Source organism: Suncus etruscus, chromosome 13 (genome assembly GCF_024139225.1).
Source record: "Suncus etruscus isolate mSunEtr1 chromosome 13, mSunEtr1.pri.cur, whole genome shotgun sequence".
Classification (NCBI taxonomy): domain Eukaryota; kingdom Metazoa; phylum Chordata; class Mammalia; order Eulipotyphla; family Soricidae; genus Suncus; species Suncus etruscus.
In genome coordinates this window covers 82,303,351-82,322,412 of record NC_064860.1, presented here as the reverse complement: position 1 = coordinate 82,322,412, position 19,062 = coordinate 82,303,351, and the positions used below count along the sequence as shown (strand labels likewise).

The 19,062-nt window shown below is 42.0% G+C and overlaps 1 protein-coding gene across 1 annotated transcript in view; it reads right to left on the bottom strand.

Moving 5' to 3' along the window:
* CEP97 (centrosomal protein 97) overlaps positions 1–14,824 on the bottom strand; it is a 33,968-nt gene extending 19,144 nt beyond the window's left edge. The window contains exons 1-6 of the mRNA XM_049785645.1: positions 14,782–14,824; positions 12,394–12,536; positions 10,960–11,118; positions 9,156–9,257; positions 6,052–6,165; positions 4,423–4,589 (exon numbers count right to left, since the gene is read on the bottom strand). Coding sequence (XP_049641602.1) covers positions 4,423–4,589; positions 6,052–6,165; positions 9,156–9,257; positions 10,960–11,118; positions 12,394–12,536; positions 14,782–14,824 — 728 coding nt within the window. The remainder of the gene's footprint in view (positions 1–4,422; positions 4,590–6,051; positions 6,166–9,155; positions 9,258–10,959; positions 11,119–12,393; positions 12,537–14,781) is intronic.
* Positions 14,825–19,062: the final 4,238 nt, after the last annotated feature.

Sequence of the window (19,062 nt, the reverse complement as noted above, 5' to 3'; positions counted from 1 at the left end):
AGACTAAGACGAGCCCAAACCCTAGTAAAGTGTACTTATCTACTCCTAGCTGAAGGCAGAGAGAGTTAACTCAGAATTAACACCAAAATTGGTGCCCTCCAGGAATAAGGAACTCGGGGTTGAGTGAGCTTGGAATGTTCTATCTGAAAAGGCTCCCTTAACAACTAAAGTTTGAATCAGAGTAACCCTTGACAACCAGGGTCTGAAACAGAATATCCCTTAACAGGGTTTGAGTCAGAGTATCCCAGACAACCAAGGTTGAGCCAGAAAAATCAGTGATTAATTAAGACATCTATACAATGAAATGATTGTACTGTTACTGCTTGTGATTCTACATAAGCTGCTTGAAGATTTGACTCTGGGTCCTTGCCAACACTCCCGAATTGGATGAGGCTCAGACCTCCATCAACCGAATATACTCCCTTTTGCACCTTGCACTACAGATGGTGGTCTTTGACTCTCAGCACCAACATGGGTGTCAACTTGAACTCTAATACAATGACTCACTCCCCTCTAAAAAAAAAAATTATTTTTGATTATTGGGCCACACCCGGCAGTGCTCAGGGGTCACTCCTGGCTCTATGATCAGAAATAATTCCTGACAGGCTTGGGGGACCATATGGGATGCTGGGAACGAAATCTTGGTCCATCCTGGGTCAGCCACATGCAAGGCAAACACCCTTCCACTGTGCTATCACTCCAGCGGCTTTAAAAATATTTTAAACTGGGCCCAGAGAGATAGCACAGCGGCATTTGCCTTGCAAGCAGCCGATCCAGGACCAAAGGTGGTTGGTTCGAATCCCGGTGTCCCATATGGTCCCCTGTGCCTGCCAGGAGCTATTTCTGAGCAGACAGCCAGGAGTAACCCCTGAGCACCGCCGGTTGTGACCCAAAAACCAAAAAAAAAATAATAATTAAAAAATATATATATTTTAAACGGGCTGGAGAGAGAGCACGAGGTAAGGTGTTTGCCTTGCATGCAGAAGGACAGTGGTTCGAATCCCTGCATCCCATATGGTCCCCCGAGCCTGCCAGAGGCGATTTCTGAGCCTAGAGTCAGGTGCCAGGTATGACCCAAACCCCCCCCAAATATTTTGAACTGTTTTTCTTCCCTTAGATTTGAATAAATACTTGCAAATACATCTAAATTTATTTTCAAAAAGCAGTGAATGGATATTCCTTTCATTCACACAGTTAAGATTAAATAATGAGGGGCCGGGCGGTGGCGCTGGAGGTAAGGTGCCTGCCTTGCCTGCGCTAGCCTAGGACGGACCGCAGTTCGATCCCCCGGTGTCCCATATGGTCCCCCAAGAAGCCAGGAGCAACTTCTGAGTGCATAGCCAGGAGTAACCCCTGAGCGTCACAGGGTGTGGCCCAAAAAAAACAAAAAAAAAAAAAAAAAAAAAAGATTAAATAATGCCTGAATACATCCATTTTATTTTAATCTATTTGAGAACATTTTTTCCTTCTCTTTTTGGTTTATGGGTCACACCCAACACTGCTAAGGGGTTACTCCTGGCTCTGCGCTCAGGGGTCATTCCTAGAAGTGCTCAGGGGATGATATGAAAGCCAGGGATCAAACCTGAGTCAACCATGTACAAGCAAGGCAAAAGCCCTACCTGCTATGCTATCTATCACTCCAGCACCGGAACTTTTGTCAGAAAGCTAATCTGAGACTATGCCCCCCCACAATTGCAGGCGCCATATCTGCATTCAGCCAGCTCTCTAGAATCACTTATTCTTGAAAGAGACATAAATCAAACCATGAAAAATTATGGATACACTGGCCATGGAGTTAAAAGCTGACAATCTCAGGAGGAGAGGAGTTTGCCTTGCACACAGGCAACCAGGATTCAATCACAGCATCCCATCCCACATGGCTCCCCTGAGCCAGTCAGTGATTCCTAAGCACAGAGCCAGAAGTAAGCCCTGAGCACTGCGAGATGTAGGTCCCCCACAAAAGAAGTTGCCATTTTATGTCTCAATGAATTAATGATACTGACCATTAATAGCTACAAGTAAAAGTATACATTATCCAAGGGGCCGGCGAGGTGGCACTAGAGGTAAGATGTCTGGCTTGCAAGCACTAGCCAAGGAAGGACCAAGGTTCGATCCCCCCGCATCCCATATGCCCCCCCCAAGCCAGGGGCAATTTCTGTGTGCTTAGCTAGGAGTAACCCCTGAGCATCAAACAGATGTGGACCAAAAAAAAAAAACACCCAAAAAATATATATACATTATCCTTAAGGAGACAATATATAATGTATACATTGTCCTCACTACACCCTTAAAAACTAGGTAATATTATTGACATTTTACAGATGAGAAAACAAAGTCTCAGGGAGGCTAAGGAATCTACCATATACCTAAGGGGCAGAAAGATATGTAAACCCTTCTCTTTCTCTTTTTTATTTTTTTAAGAGATAGGATCTCGCAATTTTGACCAGGCTGTAGTGCAGTGGCTATTCACAGGCACGATCCCACTCCTGATGAGCATGGGAGCTTTGACCTACACCATTTCTGACCTGGCCGGTTCACCCCTCCTTAGGCAACCTGGTGGTCCCCCGCTCCCGGGGGGTCACCATAATGATGCTGAACTTAGTGCGGACACCTGATTGGCATAGCGCACTGCAGCCCAGAACTCCTGGACTCAAGCGATCCTTCCGCCTCAGCCTCCCGAGTAGCTGGGACTACAGGCGCGCGCCACCACACCCCGCTCTCTTTCTCTTTTTTCCATATCAGGACTTGTTTCTCCTTCCAGACTCTAAAAAACCTCAAGACACATTGCTCAAAATGGCAAAAGAAAAAGAATATTAAAAGTAGCAAGTTCCAGAAAGGAACTTTAACAGAAAGGAAAGCGTAAGATTCACAGCAGATCTATCAGACACTCCACAAGCCAGAAGATACTGGATGGAGTGAGAAGGGCCCAGAATGAAAGCGCAGTAGGTACGGATCTTGCCATGCACGAGTCATGACCTGGATTTGATCCCGGCACCACATAAGGTCTTCCTACAAGCCCTGCCAGGAGTGATACCTGAGCATTGCCAGGTGTGGCTCAAAAATCAAACAAAAAAGAGAGAGACTGGAACACAAAGAAATGAAACACTTCACCAAGAATATTCTATCCAGCTAGACTATCATTCAGACCTGAAGAAACAATACAGAGAGCATGGAAGGGCAACAACTTGGAGGAGTCACAACCTTGAAACCAGTTACGCAAGAAGTTTTAAAAGAGCTTCTTTCAAAGACCAGAAAAATTTTCCAGGCCCTTGGCACTGAGTATGGCATCCACTGAAAGCATACTGATGGCCTTCTTCTAAATTGTGAAAGGCTTGGGAGAGAAGCAATAGTACAGTGGGTTGTGTGTTTGCCTTGCAAGCGGCCGCCCTGGCATCCCAGCTGGTCACCCAAGCACCACAAGGAGAAATTCCTGAGTATAGAACCAGGAGTAAGTGGTGAAATGATAGTACTGTGGTAGAGCATTTGCCTTGCATGCAGCTTCCCCAGACAGAACCAGGTTCAATCCCCAGCATCCCATATGGTCCTCCAAGCCTGCCAGGAGCGATTTCTGAGTGCAGAAGTAACCAGGAGTAACCCCTGAGCCCACCGGGTGTGGCCCAACAGCCAAAAACAAAAATCTTTTTTTTTTTTTTTTTGGTTTTTGGGTCACACCTGGCAGTGCTCAGGGGTTACTCCTGGCTGTCTGCTCAGAAATAGCTCCTGGCAGGCACGGGGGACCATATGGGACACTGAGATTCGAACCAACCACCTTTGGTCCTGGATCGGCAGCTTGCAAGGCAAACGCGCTGTGCTATCTCTCCGGGCCCAAAAACAAAAATCTTAAATAGCATCTATTACATGATTAAAACATAATCTTAATTTCTTTTTTTTTGTTTGTTTGTTTTTTGTTGTTGTTGTTTTTTTGTGGTTTTTGGGTCACACCCGGCAGTGCTCAGGGTTTTTTCCTGGCTCCGTGCTCAGAAATTGCTCCTGGCAGGCACAGGGGACCATATGGGATGCCAGGATTGGAACCGATGACCTTCTGCATGAAAGGTAAACGCCTTACCTCCATGCTATCACTCCAGCCCCAACATAATCTTAATTTCTAAATGCACTTTTAATTATTCAAATTATTATCTGTAGAAAACTAGAAATGAGGGACTGGAGAAAGAGCACAGCCATAAGCATTTGCCTAGCATGAGGCCAACCTGGGAGGAACCTGGTTCGATTCCCGGCATTCTATATAGTCCTCTAGTCTGCCAGAGGCGATGTCTGAGTGCAGAGCCCAGGAGAAGCCCCTGTGCACCGCTGGGTATGGCCCAACAACCAACCAATCAATCAATTAAGTTTTAAAAAGAAAGCTAGAAATGAAGTTTGCAGTAATCTCCGTGACAAATGAGATATTTAAATGGCGATAGTCACCTTTCCTTCTGAGAGATCACGTATCCATCTAGGACTCGGAGGTTTAAGCACCAGCTAACTATGTACGGTCGATAGTCAAACCCTGGAATGGAAGGTGTGGCCATCACACAAGGATTGTTCATGATCGACAACTGCTCCAATTCAGTAATAGATGCCAAGAAAGAGATCTGGAACAAAGGATATTTTGGTGAATGAAACTGGACTCTTCGAGGTCAAGCACGAGGTTTCTGCTGATTACACATCTTTGGCAGTTTGAGATGATAACAATTTCCTCTTGTTCTGAGACATTCAAAAAATAACATTCGTTCACTGATTTTCAAAAATTCCAACAATACAGTCATCTGTTCTTGCTGTACAAAAATTCTTTTGAAACTATCCGCCCAGTTTCTTGGTTTTTGGAATGGGTTATTTATTTATATATTTATTTATTTATTTATTTATTTATTTTTGCAGAGGGAGGGTTCCCCACACTCAGTGATGTTCAGGATTAACTCCTGGTTTGAGCTCAGGCCCCAATAAATTATGTTTCTTAACAGAAAGACCCCTATTTAAAATAAATGTAAAAAAGCTAGAGCAATTAGTACAGAGGGTAGAGTGCTTGCCTTGCGCACAGCTGATCTGGGCATCCCAAATGGTCCCCTAAGTACTGCCAGGAGTAACCCCGAAACATTGCCAGGTGTGGCCCAAAGCAAAAACAAAACAAAAACAACAAAAAAGCAATAGCAGTTAGGGAAAGGTACACAGATAATTATTAAATGCTGTAACACAGCTGTCCCTCTACTACCAATCTCTTCCAATGCAGTACCTACAGAATTATATAAGTGAAATTAAAAACCTTAATAATTTAACCATTAAAAAATGATTTTAGGGGCCGGGCGGTGGCGCTAAAGGTAAGGTGCCTGCCTTGCCTGCGCTAGCCTTGGACGGACCGCGGTTCGATCCCCCGGTGTCCCATATGGTCCCCCAAGCCAGGAGCAACTTCTGAGCACATAGCCAGGAGTAACCCCTGAGCGTTACTGGGTGTGGCCCAAAAACAAAAAAAAAAAAAAAAAAAAGATTTTAAAGAAAAATAATGATTTTCTAAAGTCAGATGTTTCTCATCTTGATGACAATTTCTTCCAAGATATCTTCAGTTTAAAAGTAAGAGGCTGCGGGCCTGAGAGATAGCACAGCGGCGTTTGCCTTGCAAGCAGCCGATCCAGGACCAATGGTGGTTGGTTCGAATCCCGGTGTCCCATATGGTCCCCCGTGCCTGCCAGGAGCTATTTCTGAGCAGACAGCCAGGAGTAACCCCTGAGCACCGCCGGGTGTGGCCCAAAAAACAAAACCAAAAAAAAAAAAAGTAAGAGGCTAGCATGATAACACAGCAGGTAGGGAGTTTGCTTGCATGCAGCAGACCCGGGTTAAATCTTCAGCATCCCATAAGGTCCCCCAAGCATGCCAGGAGTAACCCCTTAGCACAGCCAGGTATGACCAAAAATAAATACATAAATAAATAAACAAACAAATAAATATAAGTGACCTCACAACTTTCACCTTCATCTCTTCAGAACTTGTCAGTAAACTAGATCTCACAGGACAGTATCAAAAAAAATAATTTTCCTCACCCACCCCAGTCTCAAAATTTACCTCATTTAAGTCTCGTATTTCATTTTCTGCCAAAGAAAGAATAGCAAGACCTCTGGGTAGATAAGCAGGTGCCGATCTAAGAGAAGTGATGATGTTTCCATGTAAAAGCAGGGTCTTAAAAATAAAAATAATGAGTTACAATTGAAAAGATCACAGACAAAATGGCCTATTTTGACAAAACTAAAGTCTTGAGTATAAAATTCAAGAGTTGAATTATTATATATGCCTCATTGCACAGAAATCAGAGGATATTAACACCAGAAGGGTCCTACATAAAACTTTTAGCCCAACTCTCCCTTTTAATATCTACATTGTAAGAACAAGAGAGTTTAAGACTTGTCCAAAAATAAGTACTTGATACAGCCATTAGCATGTTATAAGATTTAAGTTATCAAAACTAAAAAAATTTCCAGCATGTTCATTTCCTTTTAAAATACCACACAAAGGGCCAGAGAGATAGCACAGTGGTAGGGTGTTTACCTTGCATATGGCAAACCCATGACAGATGGTAATTCGACTCCCGGTTTCCCATATGATCCCCTGAGCATACAATTTCCTTTTTTTTTTTTTTTTTTTTTTGGTTTTTGGGTCACACCCGACAGCGCTCAGGGGTCACTCCTGGCTCTATGCTCAGAAATCACCCCTGTCAGGCACAGGGGACCATATGGGATGCTGGGATTCGAACCACCGTCCTTCTGCATGAAAGGCAAATGCCTTACCTCCATGCTATCTCTCCGGCCCCGCAATTTCTTTTTTTGCTTTTGTTTTTGGATCACATGGGCAGTGTTCAGGGATTACTCCTGGCTCTATGTTCAGAAGTTGCTCCTGGCAGGCTTAGGGGACCATATGGGGTGCCAGGATTCGAGCCACCGTCCTTCTGCATGCAAGGCAAATGCCTTACCTCCATGCTATCTTTCTAGCTCCAGGAACAATTTCTGAGCTCAAAGTCAGGAGTAACCCCTGAACACCACCAGGTGTGACCCCCCAAAAAAATAAAGGGCTGGAGCGGTGGCGCAAGCGGTAGGGGTTTGCCTTACACACAGCTGACCCAGGACAGACCGCAGTTCCATTCCCCAACATCCCATATGGTCCCCCAAGCCAGGAGCGATTTTTGAGCACATAGCCAGTAGTAACCCCTGAGCGTCACCAGGTGTGGCCCAAAAAGCAAAAAATAAATAAATAAATAGAATAAAATATTACACACAAGATGAGAAAAAAGAAAATATTCATTGAAATAACCACATTTGGGGCCGGAGAGATAGCATGGAGGTAAGGCGTTTGCCTTTCATGCAGGAGGTCATCGGTTCGAATCCCGGCGCCCCATATGGTCCCCCGTGCCTGCCAGGAGCAATTTCTGAGCCTGGAACCAGGAATAACCCCTGAGCACTGCCGGGTGTGACCCAAAAACCACAAAAAAAAAAAAAAAAAAAAAAAAAAAAAGAAATAACCACATTTACGCAAATTTTACGAAGACAAGGAGAGAAATAACCTACGACCCATAATTTGCAACTGTCTACAAAAAAAATTATAACAGAAAGCTTTAGGAAGATAGAAAGTGCTATGTGGGGTCTGGAGAGATAGCATAGTGATGTTAGCCTTGCAAGCAGCCGACCCAGGACCTAAGGTGGTTGGTTCAAATCCTGGCATCCCATGTGGTCCCCCTTGCCTGCCAGGAACTATTTCTGAGCAGATAGCCAGGAGTAACCCCTGAACACCTCCGGTGTGGCCAAAAAAAAAAAAGTGCTATGTGCTGGATAAGCTGATTCAAATTAAGTCAGCAACAATGAGAAATGAACCAAAGCTTTTGAAAACCCAGGATTCTTTTTTTTTTTTTGGTGGTTTTTTGGGTCACACCCGGCAGCACTCAGGCGCTACTCCTTGCTCTGCACTCATAAATCGCTCCTGGCAGGCTCGGTGAGGACCGTATGGGATGCCAGGATTCGGACCACCGTCAGTCCTGGTTGGCTCTATGCAAAGCAAATGCCCTACTGCTGTGCTATCTCTCTGGCCTCAATACCCAGGATTCTGGTATGATAGTCATGTCTTCATTTCACAGTGAAAAAATTATTCAATCACTTTTATTTCATCTCAATTTTCTTACTATCTGGCTACATCAAACTGTTAGAATAATATACAAAACATGATTTCTCTATGGTGGTGGGAAACTACCCTAATTCACTATCACTATGTACCTTAAATATAACTGTGAAAGACTTGTAATTCACATGGGTCTCAATAAAAATTAATTTTTAAAAAATCCACTTAAAAAAAACATGTTTTCTCTAAATGCAAGCAAAGCTAATGATTTCTGCTAAATGTGGAGAAAGCTTCTAAGATTTAATGAGTTTGTCATATACAAATAATATCCAATGAGGGGAAAAAAAAAAAGGCCTGCTTAAGTTTTTCTGGGTTCTCTGAAGTTTTATTTGTTGGGTTTTTTTTTGTTTGTTTATTTATTTGTTTTGTTTTGGGGCCGAACCTGGCAGCACTCAGAGGTTATTCCTGGCTCTGTGGTCAGAAATCGCTCCTGGCAGGCTCAGGGGACCATATGGGAGCCGGGATTCGAACCACCATCGTCCTGGATTGGCTGTGTGCAAGGCAAATGTCCTACCACTGTGCTATGTCTCCGGCCATCCTTTCTCCTTTTTTTTTTTTTTTTTTTTTTTTTTTTGGTTTTTGGGCCACACCCGGTAACGCTCAGGGGTTACTCCTGGCTATGCGCTCAGAAGTCGCTCCTGGCTTGGGGGACCATATGGGACGCCGGGGGATCGAACCGCGGTCCGTCTCCTAGGCTAGCGCAGGTAAGGCAGGCACCTTACCTCCAGCGCCACCGCCCGGCCCCAACTGTCCATAGTTTTATCTTTTTTTTTTTTTTTTTTTTTTTTTTCCTTTCTCCCTTTTTTTTGAAATTTTATATATTGATTTGTGGGGCTTTGTGTGTAAGCTGAACCCTTCCCCCAACCTTATTATTTTTATTTTATAGGGCTGGGGATCAATCCCAGAGGCTCATGATATGCAGTATGTGTTCAACCTCTGAGTCACATCCCAACTCTCCTGTTCTTTTAATATAAAAGTTCAGAACAAAACGTAGTAAACATGCTTACCTTTAGAGATACTAATTTAGAAAGATCCCCTATCTGGGGTATATTATTATCTGATAAATCGAGGTGCTGTAAAGCTATGCAGCAGTTAATCTGTTCCATTGCCTATTTAAAAAAAAAAAAAGAAAGAAAGAAAGCACCATGTTATTTCATGCACACAAAATCATAGAATTACCTAGTCATTATAATTATAGTCAAATCTTCTGCCTCATCTGCTAGGAGCAGTACTTTATAAGAGACAAAGGAGGCAGTTCTAAAGAATTGGAGAAGGTGGAGCCACAGTATAACTGACAGGGTATTTGCCTTGCAGGTAGCTGACCTGGGCCAACCCAGGTTCAATCCCCAGCACCCCATATGGTTCCCTAAATCTGCCAGGAGTGATCCTTGAGTGCAGAAATGAAGAGTAAGCCCTGAGTACTGCTGAGTACTGAGTACCCTGAGTACTGTGGCCCAAAAATTAATAAACAAATATGGAGGCTGAAAGCCAAAATTAAGTTCCGAGTATAGGTATGATGTTCACACCCACCTACACACAGCCACTATAATATAAAATTAGATGTTGCAGTGTCATAAGTCCCACCTTAATTAGTTCCCTAACATTAGAGAGATACCAAGGGGTTCATTTCCCAGCTATTCTCAGCTTGAAGAAAACACAGTGATGAGATGTGACATACTTTGTGCAGAAGAAAGTTTACAGTTAAGAGTGAGGACAAACTGTCAAGATTTAAATTTTTACTATATATACAATAGCCAGACTCTGGAAACAACCAAGATGTCCTTCAACAGATGAGTGGCTAAAGAAACTGTGGTACATAGACACAAGGCAGCCTTCAGGAGAGATGAAGTCATGAAATTTTCCTATATATGGATGAACATGGAATCTATTATGCTGAGAGAAATAAGTCAGAAGGAGAGAGGTAGACACAGAATAGTCTCACTCATCTGTGGGATTTAAGAAAAATAAAAGACATTATTGTAATAATACCCAAAAACAATAGAGATGAGGGCTGGAAGGTCTGGCCCACAATATAAAGCTTACCACAAAGAGTGGTGAGTCCAGTTAGAGAAATAACTACACTGACAACTATCATGACCATGGTAGTGAGTAAGAGAAATAGAATTCCTGTCTCCAATATAGACAGAGGGTAGGGGATGAGGAGGATGGGAAGCATTGGTGGGAGAACGCTGCACTAGTAATGGGGGGTGTTCTTTTTATGACTGAAACCCAGCTACAAGCATGTTTGTAGTCATGCTACTTAAATCAAGATATTATTTAAAATAAATCAATAAATTTTGACTATATTACCATAAGCAACTTACTTTTCTGTACTTCAGTTTCTTTCATTTATAATGACACAATGAGTTTGGCTACAGTGAATGAGTTGATGCTTAGTATAAAGTAATTGTTTAATAAAAGTTAACTATTAGAGGGCCAACAGGTAGGACACTTGCCTTGTATATGATAACCCAGCCAAGTTTGATCCCCAGCCCAACATCCCTGATTTGAGCACAGAGCCAGGAGTAAGCCCTGAGCACTGTCTGGTATACCCCCATCCCCCCCCCCAAAAAAAAAAAAAAAGAGGAAAGAGCTGTACTAATAGCACAACAGGTAGGGTGTTTGCCTTACATGTGATCAACCCAGATTTGATCCCTAGCATCTCATATGGTCTCCCAAGCATCACCAGGTGCAATTCCTGAGTGAGGAGCCAAGAGTAATCCCTGAGCACTGTCATGTGTGACCTACAAACAAAAACAAAAACAAAAAGGAAACAAACACTTTAATTTATAAAAATCAGAAGCAATTCACCTTGAGATTATTTCCGGCCAAATTCAGCCATTCCAAATGTACCAGTTCCTTTAGCCCTTCCACATAGCCAATACTATTATGAGGCAAATTTAATACCCGAAGTTGGTTCAGTTTGGCCACACCCATCATCCGCACCAGTCGATTATTAGCCACTGACAACTGTGGAAAGGAAACATATCATTATTCCACAGAAAAGAAAATATACATATATAAAACTTTCACATTAGTTTATATGGACAAACATAACTAAATATACAAACACAATCTGTACTTTTCATATGTATTATCCAAATATCAGACATTGTTATTATTTGTCTAGTACTATTATTTCAATTATGAAAAAAATACAGATAAAACTGAGCAAGATGGTGTCCTACTCCTGAAGGGAACACAAACTATTTTAGAAATTTAAGGTCCATAAAAATAGAGTCCTTTCCAGATGTTTTCACTGATCTGTGACTAACAGGACAAGAAGATGCAAAATACCCAAGCAAAAATATCTAGATTACCCTGGACTCTTGATTACAGAAATGTGGACCGGGAAGGAAATAAATTAAAAAGGGAAAGAAGCAGATAGGAGGTTACAGGAGAAGGAACCAAGGACCTGGGGTACATCTGTGAATGTAAAGATATGGTATATGTATATATCTGAACCACAGAGCCAACAACACTATAAAAATAACTCAAACCACAACAACCAAACTTTAAAATGTGCCTGTCAAGGAGACTGGAGGATGACAGGGAGCCTGGGGACACTGGTGGAACTAAGTTGACTCGAGTGGTGGGACTGATGGTAGAACACTGTATAAATGAAACTCCACTATGAACAACTTAGCAGATCATCATGCCTTACTAAAGAATTAAATATTCTTGGGGCCGGAGAGATAGCATGGTGGTAGGGCATTGGCCTTGCATGCAGAAGGATGGTGGTTCGATTCCTGGCATCCCATATGGTCCCCTAAGCTTGCCAGGAGCGATTTCTGAGCATAGAGCCAGGAGTAACCCCCTGCCGGGTGTGACCCAAAAAACAAAAAAAAATTTTTTAAATAGAATTAAATATTCTTTAAAATGGGATCTTTATACTAAATCAGTCAAAATCTAGAACAATGTCAGGCACATAAGAGATAGTTGATAAAAATTGAATGAATCAATGAGCCTATTATAAAATAAAACGCATTTTGTAAAAAAAATTAAAATTAAAATTAAGTATCCTGTCAACATAAAATGTATTATGTTTAGTAATGCTTTTTTTTCTAGTAAATGTCAAGAAAGAGAACTATTATTGTCAAGATAAGAAATGTCATTTATTTAAAAACTTAAGGGAACATTTACTGCTTTCCAGATCTAGAAGCTAGCTTCTAAATTACTTTATTGCTGTGTGATTTAATAATAAAATGGTCCTATGTAGCTATTTCTTCAAATAGCAATACCTACCTGGATCAATCTTCTGTATTTCTCAAGATTTTCCAATTTAATAATTTGATTTTTATCCAGAATTAAAGTATGAATATCTACATCACAGGGTAAGTTTGGACTTAATTTCTGTAGTCCCTGCCCTGACCAATTGACCACAGATCCTTAAAAAGAGAAGGGAAAGCATTAATAAACAGCTGATAGAATTATGCTCATAAAAATTCCTGTACATTTACAGCTGGAAAACATTAAAACATGTTATACACCAAAATTGAAAAACTAAAACAATCGAGTTCAAAATGACCACAGGATAAAATTATTCAATTTTCATAATATCAAATTAAAACTAGACTGATATTCTCCTCAAATTTCTATGATATAATTCTCTGAAATTCTTCATACGAAATATGAACTATTACCTCCAGATTTTGTACTAAAATGTCTTATATAGAAATATTTCATATAAAACTAGCACAATATATTTGTTTGGTTATTTGGGCCACCACAAAGATGCTAACGGGTTACTCCTGGAAGGCTTTGGGGGACCATATGGGATGCCGAGGATGGAACTCAGATCGAACTTGGGTCAGCCGAATGCAAGGTAAACTCCCTACTCACTGTGCTCAGATCGTCTAACACAAAATACTTTATATTTACAACCTAAGTACAACTTTCAATTTACAATTAAGTAGCAATAAAGTGTTCAAACAATTTTGAAAATCACAGTTCACTGACTTACAAAAAAACAATACACTGAATTCATTAAACTGATATAGAAAATGAGAAACCATATGAATATTTAACCTGTCAGGTATCAAACAATCAACAAACCAAAGTATAACAGGAGTTAAAATTAAGGTTCCACTGTTACCCACTATGTGAGCCGGTTACAGATTTCTTTTGGGTTAAGAAAAGAGTAGATTAGGGCAGAGCCATAGCACAGCAGGTTGCCCTGGTAAAGGACAGGTGCCATACCGGCAATATAAAGAGATTTTCTATTCAATAAAATGTGGTTGAAAAGAACACCTGCCTTACAATGTTTGGAAGAGCATATGTGAAAAGTACTCTGAACGTGGATTATTTCACAAAAGGTGCACCAAATCGGTTAACTGCTGTCTTTGTCTTCAAAAGACCTTGTTGGCAGGAGGAGTTTAAGAGGAGTTTAAGGGGGCAGGACCAAAACTGACAATTTCAAATGTATAGCCAGATCAGGGTTGCTTCACGAAGTACTTAAGGGAGCTTCCCTCCTGAAGGGTTTATGTTTGGATTTCTTTATTGTTTTGTGTTACATTGCCTTTTTGTTTTGTTTTGTTTTTTGTTTGTTTGTTTCCTATTTTACCTAAAGGCTCCCAGCATTTGAAGGATCAGGAATGATCTGAGAAGTTGAGGAAAGCTAGGACCTATCACCCAAAAAAAATGCACAAGCTTTGTTCCCAATTCCTACGAGCCGATCTCTGAGTAGCATCCCCCAACTCCCAAGTTACTAACGGGCTGCAAATAATGAATCTGGTCTGTGCATGGATGGACACAGGCCTTGACCCTGGGTCCAACCTCAACCAGGACAATTGCTGTTGAGCCTCAGAGCTGTAACCAAAACAAAGGAGCACGACTCTTAGCCAAGGAGGCACAACTCCCAAGCTTAGCCAGGCAGCCCAAACCCAACCCCACAGTCCCAAGCACAGAAAGGTGGAGAACTGTGGGCCCTAGACCACCCCAAAACTGGATGTACGTATCAGGGTCACCATACACATCCATGAAAGGTTTCCAAGGTCAGTTTCCAGAGCTGTTTGAGAAAGGGCTTCCTGAATGTACTTGGACCTTCTGAGGAAAAAAAGGGGGTCAGGAGAAGCAAAAGAGGAAGATAGTAATATTTTCTTGTTTTTCTTTTAGGTGACATTATTTTATGAATTATATATATCTAATGAAATGGAATTAAAATCATAAATTATTTCAGCACAGTTTAGAAATGCAAAATTAATGAAGAAAAAATATACTACTATTTTATAAGAAAAAGACAGTCTTTGTTTTTCCACCTAGATAAAAGGAACTAAAACTAAATCCACGAAACATCAACTAATTCTGAAACCCACCCACCGCCCCCCTGAGCGGTCAAGCCTCCCGGAGCGCGGGAGCCGGGGAAAGCAAGGCGCCCTGCAGCGCGAGGGCCCCTGGGAACTGTAGTCCACTCAGCTCCGAACTAGCCACGGAGCTAACGGAGCTGGGCAACAAAGGGACTACAACCTCCAAGAGGCAGCGCGCCTCGCGGTGCCCAGAACCCCCTCTCCAAAGAAACTGGTCCAGAACTGCCCCCGCTTTCAAACCAAGCTTCATCTCTTCCACCAAGAAACTACTATTTAACTCAGCTTCATGGAGTAAAATCTTGGGGCTTAGGGGTGGAAACGGACTCACCTTCTCCGGGAGGCAGAGCCGCGTCGACGCGCGCCGCCGCCATACTTCCCGCTTGCTAATAATGCCAAGCAACCGTCCTCGGCTTCTCCTGTAGTCGGGAAGGGGAACTACAACTCCCATGGTGCTTAGCGCCCAGAGACCCAATTGGTCGTCTACTGCCCTAATCTTGCCAAGCTGGGGTTAGAATTCCAGCCCTGTTTGACTCTGAAGTGACAGATGACACATTGTGTATTGTTAGATGATCGTTTCTCTCTCTTTTAGGCATCTCTGAGAAATTTGACTCTGTACCCATCTGCATGATTATAGGTTGTTACCTAACGCAAACCGAATTGGAGAACTCCTGGCCAGATGTCTTATGTAAGATGAATTGCAAGTGTGCATCTGTGCTATTGAAAATACCTGGTACGAATGGTCAAAACGGATTTTTGTTTGTTGGTTTTGGTTTTGATTTTGGTTTTAGTCTACACCTGGTGGTGCTCAGAAGTTACTAATATGTTAATATTAATATATGTATGCTCAGAAATTACTCCTTGCTGGCTCAGGAGACCATATGGGATGCCAAAGATCAAACCTGGGTCAACCACGTGCAAGGCAAACGTTCTTCCCGCTGTACTATCGCTCCAGCACCTCAAAACTTGTGTTTTAATTTAAAAAATATATGTATTTTATATATTTTTAAGTGGTTGGAGTGTAACATTTAACTGAACGGTTTTGTTTTTGTTTTTGTTTGGTTTTTGGGTCACACCTGGCAGCGTTCAGGGGTTACTCTGATGCTCTATGCTCTATGCTCTGATGCTCTCTATGCTCAGAAATCGCTCCTGGCAGGCTCAGGGGACCATATGGGGTGCCGGGATACGAACCACCGACCTTCTGCATTCAAGGCAAATGCCTTACCTCCATGCTATCTCTCCAGCCCTTTAACTGAACTTTTTTTTTTTTTTTTTTTTTTTTGGTTTTTCTGCCACACCCATTTGACGCTCAGGGGTTACTCCTGGTTATGAGCTCAGAAATCGCCCCTGGCTTGGGGAGCCATATGGGACACCGGGGGATCGAACCGCGGTCCATCCGCTTGCAAGGCAGACACCTAACCTGTAGCGCCACCTTCCCGGCCCCTTAACTGAACTTTTTTTTTTTTTTTTTTTTTTTTATTTTTGGTTTTTGGGCCACACCCGGTGATGCTCAGGGGTTACTCCTGGCTATGCGCTCAGAAATTGCCCCTGGCTTGGGGGGACCATATGGGACGCCGGGGGATCGAACCGTGGTCCGTTCCTTGGCTAGCGCTTGCAAGGCAGACACCTTACCTCTAGCGCCACCTCGCCGGCCCCTTAACTGAACTTTTGACCTGTGTACCAACCTAGAGACTTTCCAGGGAGTTTTATAAAATAAGTTAATCTCCAAATTTAAAACTGGAAGGCTGTAAGCTTGCACTTTTAATAAATATGTATATAAAAAGACACTTTTATTGCAACCCTAGTGTGATTGAACTATGAATTAAATTCAATTTAAAGAATTGGAGGGGCCAGCGAGGTGGCGCTAGAGGTAAGGTGTCTGCCTTGCAAGTGCTAGCCAAGGAAGGACCGCGGTTCGATCCCCCGGCATCCCATATGGTCCCCCCAAGCCAGGGGCGATTTCTGAGCGCTTAGCCAGGAGTAACCCCTGAGCATCAAATGGGTGTGACCACAAAAAAAAAAAAAAAAAGGATTGGATAAAGAAAAGAAATCTAAAAAAGAAATGAAGAAAGAAATGAAGCAGAGCCAGAGCCTAAAAGGCCTGTAGACTCGAAAGGGCTTAGTGGAAATGAAAAATATATTATTAACACAGTCTGAAAATGGGACTAAATGATAACAAAGTTGTACTCACTGGAAGTGAGAAAATAAGAATAAAATTACAGCTGTACAAAGTGGAATTCCAATTTCTATCACTCTTTCCTCGTGCAATCTTTATGCTCAGCACCGCTTTCTATTTAAATTACGCACAGAAGTTTTCATAGTTTTGTTATGTATTTGCAATGCTTCTTCACCACTTACACCACCAAATGTATCACTCTCTGCCTTTGTCCCAAGGTTCTTTCTCTCCCTCCTCTATCCCTCTACACGCTCACACACACACTGTTCTGTTGACAATGGGTTTTGTGAACAGATCATCTCTTTGTGAACAAAAGCTCTTTCTGAAACAGCAATGTCCTAAATCTGATCATTTCTATTTTGGAAAGTCCAGTAATCATGCTTCAAGATTTTGGGGTCTTTCTTTTCTTTTTCTTTCTTTCCTTTCATAATCATTTACTCTTTTCTAGTTCTCCTGTCTAACAACACTTTTCCATTTTTTATAAACTTTATTTCTTACTGTTTTAGTTTGAAGATAAATTACCTAGTTCTGAAGAGTTAAAACAGGGATTTGGTGTTTTTGTCTTTCTCTAACCAAGAGACACTTAACCAAGAAAGTTCATTCTATAGATGTAAGAGTGTTCTTCAATTCAAGCCTGAATTGAACAAATCAGGCCTGTCTTCTGCTGACATCTCAATTTTGAGTGTCTCTAGATGATGAGGGAGAAAGGGCTGTTTAAAGTCTCTCCAATTTAGTAAGGTAATGACGTGGAGAGGGCAATTTGTAAGGAGCACAATTTCTTAAAAGTGTCTAGCAAAAAAAACCCAAAAACCTAGGCTGTTGGGGGCCAGAGAGATAGCATGGAGGTAAAGCATTTGCCTTTCATGCAGAAGGTTGGTGGTTTGAATCCCGGCATCCCATATGGTCCCCTGTGCCTGCCAGGAGCGATTTCTGAGCATACAGCCAGGAGTAACCCCTGAGTGCTGACAGGTGTGACCCAAAAATTAAAAAAAAAAAAAAAAAAAGAGTTCCTAGCAATAGAAGAACCACACTTTTTTAGTCTCATCTGCCTTGGGATCTTTTTGTTTGATTTTTGGTTTTGGGTCTATATTCAGGGGTGCTCAGGGGTTATTCCTGGTTCTACATTCAGGAATCACTTCTGCTACACCAAAGATCCTTTTGGATGTAGGAGATTGAATATAGGTTGGGTTGACCGTACCCTACCCATTGTACTTTCTCCAGGCTCTGATCTTGAGGAAACAGCCAAATGATAGGTTTTAATGGGCAGTGCAGAGGTATAAGTTCTTAAAAAGAGTAATAGCCAAGGTGCAAGAAAGAGCAGGTAGGGCATCTGCCTTGTGAGCAACTGACCTGGATCGATCCCCACTCACTGCCCAAAAGAAACAAAGAAGTTGTGGGACCAGGAGATGATTCAAAGGGCTGAAGCACATGCTATGTATGTCAGAACCGTATAAAATGCTACCCCCCTTTGTTTTACTTTTAACATTTTTGTGTGTGCTTTAGATACAAGGTTTTTTTAAAACATTTTTATATCTTTATTTAAACACCGTGATTACAAACATGTTTGTAGTTGGGTTTCAGTCACATAAAGAACACCCCCTTTCACCAGTACAACATACCCACCACCAATGCACTCCATCTCTCTCCACCCACACCCCCTGCTTGTATTCGAGACAGGCATTTTACTTCTCTCACTCATTAGCGTTGTCTTGGTAGTTGTTAGTGTTCTAACTGCACTCACCCCTCCTTGAGGTGAGCTTCATATTTAGATACAGCTCTTAAATCAAAATCAAATTGTAACCCTTTAAATAGCTTCACTTTGTATATGTATTAAACCCTACACATTTTAATCATTTGGAGGATTTCAGTCGCCAACTCTATGAATTGACCATTTATTAGACAGGCCTAAGTTCCACAAGAAAGTCTTTATTTCTTTCCTATTGGCACAGTACACCTGATCTTTAAAAGAAGATCACACTAACTCATTTCCCCCATGTCTAATTTATCTGCCACTGCTACTATGTCAATCTAAGTAAAACAGTATAATTTATCATTCCCCTCTTAACCTTTTCCTGGAAATTCAACATTCAAGCACCTCCATAATTTGACCTCACTCTCCTTTTCAGCATTTAGTGTTTATTTCATGTGTCTGAGAACACCACTGCAAGATATCTTCGCCGTTATCTTGGCTGGGTATTTGTGAATCCCAGAACAGTCCCCAGAATGAGAAATTACTTCCCATCCCCTTGTCCCCTTTCGGGGGAAGGCCTTGGTAATATTTATCCGCAGCAAGTAATAATCCACACAGACAAGAACGATAGGGTTTAAAAGATCGGGCAAGGAGAGCCAGAGAATCCTCCTGCAGCCAGCAGCTTTTCACAGAAGGACCCCTCACTCCTGTCCCTCAAGCTATTTATTGCCAACTCCACAGCGCCC